Source organism: Trifolium pratense, linkage group LG1 (assembly GCF_020283565.1).
Source record: "Trifolium pratense cultivar HEN17-A07 linkage group LG1, ARS_RC_1.1, whole genome shotgun sequence".
NCBI classification, from domain to species: Eukaryota; Viridiplantae; Streptophyta; class Magnoliopsida; order Fabales; family Fabaceae; genus Trifolium; species Trifolium pratense.
In genome coordinates this window covers 16179560-16194063 of record NC_060059.1, presented here as the reverse complement: position 1 = coordinate 16194063, position 14504 = coordinate 16179560, and the positions used below count along the sequence as shown (strand labels likewise).

The 14504-nt window shown below is 31.5% G+C and overlaps 2 protein-coding genes across 3 annotated transcripts; one reads left to right on the top strand and one right to left on the bottom strand.

Moving 5' to 3' along the window:
• Positions 1 to 2485: 2485 nt before the first annotated feature.
• Positions 2486 to 9383, top strand: LOC123907954. Of its 2 annotated transcripts, none has more exons than XM_045958443.1 (7): positions 2486 to 2863; positions 3670 to 3884; positions 4651 to 5293; positions 5935 to 6298; positions 6587 to 6681; positions 7729 to 7923; positions 8469 to 9383. In XM_045958443.1, exons 1-7 carry the CDS (start codon positions 2663 to 2665, stop codon positions 9147 to 9149), a joined length of 2394 nt encoding a protein of 797 aa, XP_045814399.1. In that variant the 5' UTR covers positions 2486 to 2662; the 3' UTR covers positions 9150 to 9383. The 2 variants fall into 2 exon arrangements, with proteins under 2 accessions (XP_045814399.1, XP_045814392.1); XM_045958436.1 differs by having other exon boundaries at positions 2501 to 2863; positions 6584 to 6681.
• Positions 9384 to 9923: 540 nt separating this feature from the next.
• On the bottom strand, positions 9924 to 13725 carry LOC123907945 (alpha-galactosidase-like). The gene is made up of 15 exons (XM_045958428.1): positions 13523 to 13725; positions 12970 to 13028; positions 12819 to 12875; positions 12445 to 12479; positions 12221 to 12324; positions 12058 to 12133; positions 11893 to 11951; positions 11525 to 11590; positions 11352 to 11435; positions 11177 to 11241; positions 10971 to 11053; positions 10791 to 10881; positions 10644 to 10693; positions 10275 to 10415; positions 9924 to 10199 (listed from the first exon to the last, which is right to left on the bottom strand). The coding sequence occupies exons 1-15, from the start codon at positions 13702 to 13704 to the stop codon at positions 10107 to 10109; spliced, it is 1245 nt and encodes a 414-aa protein (XP_045814384.1). The 5' UTR covers positions 13705 to 13725; the 3' UTR covers positions 9924 to 10106.
• Between the last annotated feature and the right edge of the window lie 779 nt (positions 13726 to 14504).

Below are 14504 nucleotides of genomic sequence, written 5' to 3'. Positions count from 1 at the left end.
TTGAGTTGTCTATTATGAGGTTTTTATGTGTATTGATAAATTTTAGGTGTCATGAGTTGGCCCACTAAAACTTATGATCCCAAAACTAGATTCATGATTGAGATACTACAAGGAATAATTGCAGTTGCAGCACAAATGTGCATGAAAATAAATAGCCTCTTCATAAAACATAATGTCACCAGAGACATTTGGTGTACATATACTGATGCTGGTGAGAATTTAAGTAGAATGTAGGGTTAAATATGTTTTTGGTATTATAGTTTTTTAGAATTTTTGTTTTAGTCTTTGAAGATTTTTTTTCACATTTCTTAGTTCCTGAAGTTTTTTTCGTCAAGGTTTTTAGTCTCTACTTTTAATTAAACTATTGTATACTTTCACATTTTTGAATGATTTTTTATATTCATGTTTATAATATTATAAGAACATTTTCGATAAAAATTTAGATTTTTTTTAACATAAGATAAATTATTTATGAATTTTTATGTGTAAAAAACTAAAAAATTCATATTTAATTCATCTCTTGTTAAAAAATTTAAACTTTTGTAAGAGAGATTCATATAATGTACTAAACACGAGCGCTGAAAAAATAATTAAAATTTCGAATGATATGCACGAGTTGAATGAAAAGTAGGGACTGAAACTTCAGGGACTAAAAAGTATGAAAAAAAATCTTCAGGAATTAAAACGAAAATTCTGAAAAACTATAAGAACCAAAAATATATTTAACCTTAAAATGTAATTCAAACAACTGTATTGTTTTGAACACATAATTTTTTATATCACATATGAGCCTATAGATCACTGAGTGCGAATATTGGCTATGGTGGTTGTCAAAATTTGTGTCTAAAAATTATTTATCTAGTTTCAAAATCTCATTGTCTTTATTACATGCTTTTTCTTTTCCACAGCTCCTTCATTATTTGTTAGAAAAAGGTTTCCGACTATATTAAATCTGCATTTAAACCTTTTATTTATTTATCATTAAATTTAGTCTCCGACATATTTTTAAAAGAATTAATATGAGTAAAATTTATTAGATATTGGGTCATATTAACTAGTGAGTACTAGTAGTTAAATATACAAAAAAACAAGTAATTTGCACATGATCGAAATCTCGAAAACAATTTATTTTATATTTTACAAACATCGAAAGTAATTTGCACATGATAGAAAAACACTTTATTATATTGAGTTTACTAGTGTCGGATCACTAGTTAGCATTTTCTTTATTATAAAAAAATAAAAGTTAGCATTTTCTTTTAAGTGTAAAATGAGTTTTTGGTCTCTATAAAGTTAGCGAATTTGAGTTTTAATCCCTATATAAATAATTCTTCAATTTTGCCCCAGTAATTTCAAAGGACTTCAATTTTAGTCCTTAATGTGATCATGCTACACAAAAACTCATTCTCCAATTCATCATCTTCTACCATTCCACCACCACCATTAAAAAGCTCTTCTCAATTTCTTTAACCTGAAATACCCATAAATTCTTCAACGAAAAAAAAAATGTTCTCTTCAAAAAGACAATTTATTTTAAAAATAAATAAATTATAGTGTTATTTTTAAAAAATCTTATAATCTCTTCAAATTTTTTGTTTTATGATAAATTTGAATTCTCTTTCCCATTTTATCATAAAAATCGGAGTTTGTGTCGTGGAATAATATAAGAAATTAGGATACCATAATATAACGGATGATGAGAATTGAGAAGTGACAAAAGGAGAGAATGTTGTTTTTTAAACACTAAATATGTAACTCATACAATACAAAATTTATAAATTACGATGAAATATGTTTTAGAATTGAAATAAGAATCTTAAGATTAAATATCTTACAAGAAAATGAAGAATTTATGGGATTCGTAGTTTGAAGAATGTGAGAAGAGTTCTCCAATGGCGGTGGTGGCAAAATAGAAAATAAAGAATTAGAGAATGAATTTTCACATTTATGAATTTTAAATTTATCCCTGTAATTTGAGCGAATTTTCGTTTCCATCCTTGTATTTTGCCAAGTTAGCACTCTATAAACATATAGTAGTAGCCTGGCATATTCTGGTCGTGTCAGTATTTTTATATCACATGATCGCATTAAAGACTAAAATCAAAGTATTTAAAAATATAGAAGTAAAATACCAAAATGAAAGTTTTTTTTTTTTACATAGATTAAGGATCTGTTTGGCTCAACTTTTTTTAGAGCTTATGCAATATAAATTAGGTTTTATGCTATTTTATAAGTTCACACTAGTGAAAATTGTATTTTTATAAGCTATTTTATCATAAACTACATTGACAAATTTATAATAATATATAAAATTGCATAAACTGTTTGCATCAACTCTAAAAAAAGCTGGGCCAAACGTACTTAAAAACCCAAATTCACTTACCTAAAAAAAAAAACCAAAATTCGCTAATATGGAAAAAAACACATTTTATCATTTCTTTAATTTTTGTCAAAAAAAAAAAATCATTTCTTTAATTATTTCTTTAATTTTTTATTTACTGTAGTGTAATGTATCAACGCGCTTGCTTCCTCTTTCATTCCGTGTTAGGACCGTTTTCCACACAATCTCTTTTCTCACTTTTCACTTCTAACTATCAATCATTACTCCTTCATTTCACTACTAACCAACTTTCATTGATTCTCTCTAAATTCAAATTTCAAAATGCCTTCGTTTTTCGGTTTAATTCTTCTCGGATTCAGTTTCGGTGCGGTTGCTGTTCTTGCTGTTCAAGCTGTTGTACTGTTATGGATCATCAAACGGTTACGCCACAGTAACAAACCCTCTTCTTCTCAAATTCAACTCGATTCTTCTTCAAACCAACTTGATCATCAACAATCTCTGCATTTCGCGTTTCACAAACAGGTCCATTCTTTTTCCCCCTTTTTTTCACTTGTGTTCTTGGATTTCTTTATTATGTTATGTTATTAAGTGAGTGTGTGTGTGTGATTGGTTCTGTGGTGGCAACAATTGATTTTGTAGAATGAATAAATCATCGATTTAGTTTAGTGTATGTTTGGAGTGTAGCTTCTTCAAAATCATGGTGGATCATCGTGATTCTGGCATACCCACCATGATACCAAACATAGGCTTCGCGTAACTATCAATTTTTATCCAATTCGGTCCCTGAACTATAGAAATATACTAAATACTCCCTAAACTATTATTAATTCATCAATTTAGTCTCGTAGGGACTTTAAAGACATGAGAGAGAATGATATAGTTCGGGGATTGTCTTGATAGATTAAAATTAGTTTAAGGACTACTTTGTATATTTCTCTAGTTTAGGGACCAAATTGGAGAGACATTGATAGTTCGGAGACCAAATTGATGGTTTATTTTATTCTTTGTAAAATTAATTCCGAGTACAAGTGAGTTGAATGTAAAGTGATGCATATTTGGATAGATTTTTGTAAAAGTGGTTTATCTTTGCATAGGTATCCGTAAAACTGAGCTAAACAACGAATATAAGAGTAAAATTCACTTTCGAAGTCAAAAAATCCAAACCCTAGCTTCAAGTATAGTCAATAATGGATGCAAAATTAATTCTTGCACCTCTAGAATCAATTTTGACACCTCTAAAATGGAACCAAACATACCCTGAATTATCTATTTGATTACCAAAGTACTTTTTATGAATTATTATTAAACTCTATAGCTTTGTCTTTCAGGGAGTGGTTTGGGTTCTAGAATCACGAAAAATTTCAAAGGAGCCAAGAAGAAAAGATGAGCTCTTGGTGGTTTCCCCTATTAAAATGTATGGAAAAATCAAGGATCAATCACTTATTCTAAGAGAACCTGATGGTCTGCAGTTGAATTCAACAATTGAACTCAAGGGCTGTACAGTTCAAGCTGTGTCAGCATCAATCCTTTCTTCGAAAAAATGGTAATGTCATCTCATCTCACTGCCAAGGAAAACACTCGAGTGACTTGTGAGTTGTGACCCTCTTTTTACTCTTAAGCACTGCACATGAGTACAGCTTTTTAGTAATAGAGAAAAAGAAGTGACAAAATCATCTAATAAGTATCAAGAATTACCATAGTGCCTAGAGATTTAGTTCCTCTTATTTAACTTCTCTTCTGTTCCTTTGAAAGGGAAGGTTGTCCTAGTGAATGTATTTTGATCCAACATGTGACTCAATGCTTGAAAATGTAAAATAATTTGCAAACTTCCCTGGTTTTTAATTTGACACAGAAAATAAATCTCATTTCTGTGCCTTGCATATCTTAACAAAAAGTAGCTTTTGATAGCTACGATATCATAACTAAAATGATATTGGAAATATTAGGCTTTGTTTACTTTCTCCATTTCATGTTCTCAATTGTGAATACAAATTCGATATTTCTGAAAATGTTAAAAAGTCCTTTTCACCATTTCTGGAAATGTCACTCTAACTCAATCTGCATATGGTGATGAAAATGAAAAATGAGCATATGGTGGATTTGTGGCAGTAAGAACTAAGAAGAAAGCTGCTCTTACACTTTCAAAATAAACAATGAAAATTGAAAATGTTTTCCGAAATTAAACACGACCTTGAATTTTGTTTGAACTACTGGTCATTTATTAAGGAAATTGAGTCTTCAAGTTATTTTTTGATTAGTGATGAATCTTTTTATGTCTTTCTGTTACAAATTTGGGACAAATCTTACAGGGCAAAAAAGTTCCCGATCAAAGTTGAAAGCAAGACCTCAGTAATATACAATGGAAGCAAAACTCTATATTTGTATCTTGAAACTTCGTGGGAGAAAGAAGCATGGTGTAAGGCTCTCTATATGGCTTCATGCGATGAAAAAGAAAAAACCAAATGGTTCAACCAGGTGCATGAAGATTTTCAGAGTTACTTGACATCCTTAAATTCTGTTCATCATTGTTTTATGAAACCATCAGTAGGATTAAGTGTTGGGGCAATTGAGGCAGTAGAAAGGGTTATCAAGCCTGATGATCCATCCTCAAAAGTTCGTCAGTTTTTGAAAAAGATTGCTAAAAAAACTTCCCGTGTTGGTTTAGAAAATAAATCTACTTGGACTTTATCGTCAGTCCAGGAAGGAAAAAAGAACACTGAGAACCTTTCTGCTAGTCAAGATGCAGTTTTGGCCTCTGCCTTTTCGGAAACTGCTTCAAAGTTATCGCATTCGGGAAGCCAGAATCTTCACTCTGTCAGTTCCAATGGGGATGTTGAAAAGAAGTTTGGTACTGACGAGGGAACATTATGTTGGAATTTATTGATTTCCCGACTCTTTTTTGATGTCAAAGGCAGTTTGCAGTTGAAGAGATCAATGCAAGAAAGGATTCAGGTTTAACCTTTCCCATTTGATGTTTACATGTTTTAGCATGAGTCTGTTTTCATTATGTTTGTTTATGAAGGTACATGTCATTTTATTTTGGTATCAAAGTCTAGCAATTTATCTAATATTAGTTTGAATTGATAATTTCACGCTGAAAACATGATGCAAGATTACAAGCTATTATATCTTTCTATAACCTTTTGCATTCCTAATAGCTCCAAAAACTCGTGTTTATAGGTACAAGATGGGCTCTGTTAAGCTAAAAACTCAATATAGAGGGTTCTATCCTGCTAAATGTCTCTATGGAGTGGTTTTGTAAATTTAACTGATAGGGTAGATTTAAAATCTCATTATATTAACCAGATAAAAAAGGAAGCGATCACATTGTCATTCTTGAATGTAGTGAATAGAGAAAGAATTGATTCCAATAATTGTTTGAACTGGCGTTGATTTTTTTAAGACACGCTATATTTTCCCTTCCTTATCTTTGCATTGCAGCAGACTGCATTTTATTATGGCTGTCATGAGATAAATATCGATCTCTAGTGTTTTTACAGAGAACTACCACCTTAAAAAAAAAATATTTCATTACATTTTCTATCAGATAAATGATGGATGGTTGTTTGTTTGTTTGTTTCTTTTTGCCACAGAGAACACTGTCCAGTATGAGGACTCCAAGTTATATTGGTGAGGTCATTTGTACTGACGTCAACACTGGGAATGTCCCACCTTGTATTGTTGGAATGAGGGTTCTTCCCATGGAAATGAGTGAGGTTTGGGCCTTAGAAGTTGATATTGAATATTCGGGAGGAGCATTGTTAGAGATTGAAACGAGGCTTGAAGTTCGTGAACTTGAGCTCCATGCGGGGACAGAGGACTCAAATTCGGAGCCTAGCAACGTTGCTGTCCCGTCAGATCTTCTTGAAGGTTTTGAATATTTAGGAAAGCAATTGAAACTCGAAGAAAGAGAGAATGATTGTCAAGAGAAAAAGGAAGATGGTGATTGGAAAAATGGTTGGTAAATGAATCCCAAAAAACCCAATTATTTATCCAATTTCTTTGTGAGTTGTAACGATTCCAACATTTACGAACTTTTTCTGAGTTTTCTCAAACCCAATTATTTATGCTCCTTTTTCTTCAATTTGGTCCTACATCCATTTTTTACTGTAATTTCCACGTTTTATAAACTAGGCTTACTATAAACGTGAAGGGGAGATAATGAATAGTTTTCATATCTAGATAGTATGATATAGAGTATTTAGATTGATGGAATTATGTTTATTTTGTTTTTCCCTAAAGCAGATGCATCAAAGAGCACTAAGAGCAGCATGCCTTCCTCAAATGATGGGCCACGATGGAAATCAATTATAAATTCTGTTGCCAAACAAGTTTCACAGGTGCCCTCTACTACTCTCCATTATTTCGTTCATTGCTTCTTCCCACGACACTTTTTGCAGTCCCTTTTATTTCATTATTATTAGACTTCTGTTTTAGTCATGTTGTGTGGTTGTATCAAATGGGTTTCTCCCTCTCTATCATTTTATGTGTGCCATACCTTAGTAAATCACACTAACTAACCCAAAGCCATTCCAATGTTGGAAAATATACTGAATTCCCGTATAGTAACTTTTCATCGTATTGATACCTCCTCTTTGTAAATGTTTTCCAGACACTTACACCCTTATGCAAAACTTTTTCATACAAATATATCCCATGAAAAGTCAACCTCCCATTGTGGGACTCTCAACGCACTCCCTCCCCTCACACCCAGAACTGGACATCTAGAGTGTGACTTCGGCGGCCCAACGGATCTAAGATTTTTTGAATAGATTATCACTATACCATCTTAGAATTTGGTGATCCTAACTCAACTCCACAAAACTGACTTGTAAGGCGGGGGTTGCTTACCACTTAATTCTATTCAATGTGAGACTCTGAATCAACAACGAGATTAAACTTGACTTTTGTTCTTGATAAGTTTTGAGATTAATTGCCATGCACTGACAGTGTAATTTGTTTTTACACACTCAACCAATGAAATCATATCATAGTGCCACTTTTATAGGTTTGTTCCTAAAGTATAGCCTCAAATGTCTACGTGTCATGATTTGATGTGTAAAATAAGTTTACACTGTTAGTTATATAAATTAAATCCATAAGTTTTGGCATAAATATGTGCATTTTTTGATGACTCATCTGATTAATATGCATCTATGAATATTGACACTAGTTCTGCATGTTATCTTCACTTGTACATTTTTATGTTCTGCATATGCAATGATTTACCTCATTTTGGATTTTTAACTATATACAAAGCAAATGGGAAGGTCCAAAATATTGCAAATGTTGTCGTTGATCATTTTTTCATTCATTTACATGCAGATATTTTATTTTTATATTTAGCTACCAGTTTATAAACAGCTAACCTTGTTTTATTCTCACAGGTTCCTCTCTCTTTTGCAATAAGAGTAGGTTTCCTAAAAGGGACATTGCGTTTGCATATAAAACCGCCTCCCTCTGATCAACTGTGGTATGGTTTCACATCAATGCCAGACATAGATTTCAACTTGGAGTCTTCTGTTGGAGAACGTAAGATAACTAGTGGGTACTTCACTTCATTAGTAGTTAATAGGCTAAAGGTATGGTAGCTCTCTTTCCATTTGATTTATAATTTTAACAGTTTGAGTTAAAAACTGCTCTCTCCTGCAGCGTTTTTAGTAGGGTCTTCAAGTTTCAAATGTTTTCTCATTCTTTTTTTAAAAGAAAAATAATTTAGAAATATTTTACACACCATCAGAATTAGTAATTACTAATAAGAGGATAAATCTCTATCTTATGTCCTCCTTCTGTCAGTTCGTTTTTGCTTTCTTTAATCGCCAAAATGCTCTCTCATTATAAATGTCTAACCCTTTTGTTTAAAAAAAAGTCTGTGACCATATAAATCAGGCTTTATTAATATCCATATTTCATTGTAATCTCTTTAAGAAAGGCCTTCTTTTGTTGACATGTCTATGTTTATGTATAAATAAATAAAATAGTTACATGTATTTGACAATATTGTATACATCCTTGATCGTGGGTACACTTCAGTTGACTAAGAAAGAAATGAGTTTCAACTTCATTTCTCTTTAGGAAGGATAAAAGCTGCTTTTAGTTGTAAACTAATTTAACTTTGCTACTGCAGAAAGCAATGTTGGAAAATTTAGTACTCCCAAATTGTGAAAACATATGCATCCCATGGATGTTAGCAGAAAAGGATGATTGGGTTCCTGCAAATGTTGCGCCATTCATATGGGTTAACCAAGAATTTGGGAATGAGACTTCCACTTCAATTAATACCAATAATCAATCTTCCGGTGGAGCGAAAGCTAGGTCGAAAGCTAGTAGTACAAGCACGTCAAGTAATGGTCCAACGAACAAACAACAAAAACCGAAGAGAGTTGAATTTAGTCAAGAGCCAACTAGTAAATCATCAGATTCTTTAGCACTACCAACTAGTTCCTCTGATTCACTAGCACTACAGAGCAGCAGCAACTTGGAAGAACTGACAACGCCTTTATTAGAGAATGAGAAACCACAAGAAACTAGGGGTTTGAAAGAACCTTCATTACAGGATGACAATCAACTTGAAACTAGTGAAAACAAGATGGAAAATAATTCCGAGTTCCTCTCACAACATGGAAGTATGGTGGTGATGGAGAAACAAAATCATACCTTTGATCCTGAAGATGAACTTCCAAAGAAAATGGGGAGAAAGGAAAGGATGCTTGATTTGCGGAAGAAGATGGGGGAGAAATTGGAAGAGAAAAGGCGGCATCTTGAAGAAAAGAGCAGGAACATTGTTGAGAAGATGCGAGGACCGTGACAAATGTAAAAAAAGTAAATGGAGGAATGGATAAATGTTGTTCATGATATGTTGGTCTTGTGAAAAGCACGTCAGATGTCATATATTGTTTCATTAGTGAGTTGTATGTTTCCTAAGTACTTGAAGATCAACCGGAGTTAGATACCAAAATGATTTTCAATTAAGAAACAAGTTCTATGTAGATTCATGTAAACTCTCATTTTCGAGGAATGTTTCGTTTTTGTACAATTTATATTTACAGGTTTCTATTAATTGTTTTGTTAACTTGCCAAACTTGTCGAACCTATTGTAGAATTAGATTGATGTTTGACATGTTAAACTCACATTCTACTTCTACTCTGTCATAATACTGAATCTGAGAGCTCAACTTTTGTTGCAGCGTCACTTGTTAGCGGGCTCTGAGTTGCATTGTCAAGTCTAGCTTCATAAGCTGGATGATGAAAAGTTTAATTTTGTTCAAGTGAGATTGTTTATTTTCAGACTTATTGTAATGTAAACAGAATTTTGAAATGGTGCATTTTTTTAATTTTTATGTTGTGATGTTATTGTTATGACAGTAAAATGTCATGTCAGATATATAAATAATCAATGATCATTCATTATAGTAGAACTTGTTCTTTAACTACCACATAACATTACATTCATTTTTACCAAATCTTATCTTCTTGCGCTTGCTAAAGCCTAAAGCTTACTACTTTATTTAGACTCGATGAGATTCGAAAAACTTATTACATAAAAATCAAGTGGATCACATTGTATCTAATTGAAAGTAAATTTATAAGCTCAATGACAATATAACTAGTACATTTATTCTTCTTACATTTCAAGATGAAAAATAATTTCCTATTCCTTTATTTGTTGCTCCCTTTTAGGATCAATGATAGCTGAATGGTTTACTAATACGGTACGTGTTAAAAACTGACTACTATTGTTTATCTTCTTCAAAGGCATTAGAGATTATTTTCTTTTGGGTGTGAGAACATACATCTTACAAGCATGCGAATCTAACTCAGCAGAGATTTCTCCCGAAACCAATTGTTGCGTTGAGTGCTGCAAAAATCATTACACATCATCTAAATTACTTTGCACGGTAAAGAGAAAAAGAAGCCTAACTAAATATCTTACCTCCCATAAATCTCTTGCATCAACTATTGTCCCTGGTTTCAGGCCTATGTCAGACCATGATGCTATCACTGTTGCATGTGATGAACTTCTATTCCATAAAATCACTGCCACTTTGTTATTACTGAGAGGACCTGCCCACACCTGCCACCATATATTTCTATTGAGAAGTTGTGTGCAAGAACTATGGCATAATTTGCACATGTACATAATACACAAATGATATTGACTAAGTTTGCATTTATTGTTGGTTGCTTGCAGATCAAAATTATGTATTGAAAAATTAATAAATTCAGCATCATTATAAGTTGTTATCAAGAAACATAAACTCAAATACAATCAAATATAAAGGGAAAGGGAATTGGATATCACCTCCAAATCATTGTTGCTTTTCACCTTCTTTCCTTGAACTCCAAGTTTATCTGCAATAACATAAGACACATGTGAGTTAATTTCAAATAATTCTTTATTGAAAAAATCAATATATTTATCTTTCAAAAAATAAAGAAGCCTACTTGCCTTGGTTTACTGCAATAACTTCAGCATTGCTTATCAATTCATATGTGGTATTATCCAATGCTTGAATATCACAACCAACTAATAAAGGAGCCTATTTAAATCAAACAAAATACTAGTTAAACAACAATCTCATGATATGTTGCAATGTCTCAACAAGTATATAAACACTATCTCATTCACCTTAGCTAATGCCCAAATGCTAAAATGCGCACGATATTCCTCTGTGGTCATGCCTCCATTCCCAACTTCGAGCATGTCAGGATCTAATATCCAAAATACAATGACACATATTAGGATCTAATGTTGGAGTTTCTTGTACGTAATTGTAATGATCTTAACTTTAATATGCATAACATAACTAGTAAGGTTAGTAGTTAGTTATTTACCATTCCATCCTCCAGGTCCAGCATAAGATGCCCATTTGTCATTTGCATCTATTATAGTAGTCATGCTAGAGAGGGAGTAATGTTAGTTAGTTAGTTAGTTGATCACAATATGGAAAATGAAGAAAACCAATTGAATAATGCAATATGTGTTGTAATTTATTTACTTTTTTCTTACCTATTCCAATTATCTTCAATATCTCCTGTAGTTCTCCAACTATTTCCTACACTTTTAGCCCATATTGCTGGGTCTTCCCATCCCCTATATATGTTAAGATAAACATTTAGATGAAAACAATAAAGAAAATATTATTTGTGAATGAGAATCACACCTTCACCAATTCAACTCACCATTCACACATAGAAAAGAAGATTGGTCTTCCGGAGTTTAATAAGGCTTCACTCATTGGTGGGTACCTATTTTACAAAATGTATGAAAATAGTAACTATAAATTTTTATAAAATATTAAGTATATATATATATACCTATTTGCATTTCTAGGATATTGACTACTGAAATAGATTCGCTGCACTACCTGCGTGACACAATTATTGCTTTCATCCGTCCAATCATAATTAATGGTTGAAATCGTTTAAGGTTAATTTTTTTTTATTGTGATTTGGATCTTCTGATCTTATATAGTTGATATATATATTCATTACTGCATGCAACCGCGTCATTTCTATAGCAGGGAATCTTGATCCCGTTGACTACATACCTTTCTCTAACACTGATACCATTGTTTTCACAGTTGTCATACTTCAAATAGTCAACTCCCTAAAGAAAAAACATGAAATCAGATATTGGTATATATATAGGATGCAATGTTTGATAGAAATGAAAAATGACTATAGAAAAATGTATGTATGTGTAAATGATATACCCAAGAAGCAAATGTTTTAGCATCTTGTATTTCATGTCCCAATGATCCAGGCATACGTTTACTACAAGTTAGATTTCTGCATAAAAATTGTAAGTGATCATAAATAATGGTTGAACAATCATAATCATGATATTCAAGTGCAAGTTATATAATATTTTGGTACCCGGCATCTGAGTAGACTCCAAGCTTCAAACCTTTTCTGTGAATATAATGAGCTAGAGCCTTGATTCCTGAAGGAAATGTTGAAGCCTTGGGAACCATATTTCCCTAAACATTATGAAATATTGATTTATAAATTTAAATTCACAACAAGGAAAAGTAAAGGAAGAAAAAAGTACAAATTGATTCCAAAAGATAAAATGTAAAACATGGATATATATTGAATACCTGAGAATCTCGATTAAGTTCTGCCCAACAATCATCTAAATATCATGCAAAATCATATTATTAATTTAAATGGTTTACCATAAATAAAATAAAGGTGTGTATGTTATATTATTAAGAGTTTAATTGATATGCACCGACGGTGTAAAATAGTTTTACACGATCGTCCAATAAACAACCACCATTTTGCCATGTTATATCAAGAAAGTGGGGTGGTGTGGCGGAAAACATGATTGGTATTGATTGACGGTGTAAAATTATTTTACACCGTCGGTGTATATAAATTAAATCCTATTATTAATTAAGTACATCATCATTATTATCATCATAAAAATAAAGAGTAAGTAGTAATATCATCATGTGTGGTTGCAGCTTACCTAAATTAATATATTTGTACCCTAAGGAAGCAAGGCCAGTTGACACCATTGCATCAGCTGAAACAATATAGTTCAAATTATATTATACATTTTGAAATTGTAAAAAAAATAGTTTGGAGTACATCAAAGTAATGATAGTAAATATTTTTACCTGTATCTCGGATTAAACTTTCATTGATATCACAACCAAAATGGTTCCAGCTATTCCATCTGAACATCATATGTATAATTAATTACCAAATTGTACACTTTCATGAATTTAATTTAAAAATATTATTTTTATTTATTATAGTGAGACATTTTTTTGAGAAAAAAAATTAATAAGATATTATTTAAAACTACTAATAATTAAGATTGTGGTCTCCCCTTTCAAAAAATAAATAAATTGTTTGTGGCCACACATTTAGTAAGAATAAATAAATTATATGGTCACACATATATAAAATAAATCATATAATTAAAATTTTACTAATTTTTTTTATCAATCTTCTCACTATTTCATTTAAAATTGGTATCTGACTTGTTATAAAAATAAAATAAAAAATAACCGTAGCTGACCTAAAAAACATTGGATATTTGTCCAAAAAAGGGATAAACATTGGATATTCTAAAAAATTGAAAGAAAGAAAAACTTAAAAAAGAAAAGTGGAATATATCTGAATGCAAGCAAGATGAATGAGAAGAGATAAAGAGTGTAGCTTTACCCCATAGGGGGTGTACGACCAAGTCCATTTTCTAACATATAACTCTTGACCTTCTCAATAGTGGACACATTAATGGCTTTTTTGTTAGTGTCTAATAAACGAGCACCTGTGACAGTGGATGGAATATTTGCAATAATATTAAACACCACAAACATGCAAACAATAAGGACCATCTTAGTCATTGCTCTAATTATTAGCTACACTTCAATAAACTTAAGGAAGATGGGTGATGAGTATTGTACAATCATAGTGTTATATATATACTTCAGAAATCAAAGATGAATGCAAATGCAATTTGATGATTGATGACATGGGCGAACAAGTGATAGAGAACAAGTAGCAGAAGAAATTAATTAAGATATGGGAGATATTTGGGTTGTTATAATGTAGGAAGCACAGGGAAACAAACAATACATCATATACGATACTGACATTGTGTCACGTTGATACACATAAAAATTTAAAAAATAATACTGTATAATTTAATGTAATCATAAGTGTCGTTGTGTCCAAGGACACATGTCCGACACCAAGACACGCTCAATCTAAGAAGTGTTCGTACTTCGTATAATTTCAAATAATTTTTTTACAGCTTAAATCTTAACTTTTTATTAATAAATATAAAATAATTAAATATATGAATGAAAGAAAAAAGGACAATAAACTGCGTCGCTAACCTTTCTTAAATGACAAAATCAATTCTCTTAGAAATAACATTCATATATAGTTTTAGGGGACACAATATTCATTACTTTTTGAACTCTTTACATGTGACTCACAACCTCTTATGCTAAGAAGTTAAAATGTCAAATGCAAATGGTATAAAAACATGTTAATTGCTAAATGTCGTACTATGGGAATCGAATACACAATATTCTTGTCACAAACAGCTCTAGCTTTTATTTAAATATACAAAAAATACGCATTATTTGATTTATTTTTGACGAATTATTTGATTTATTTTAAAAATACATATTGCTTT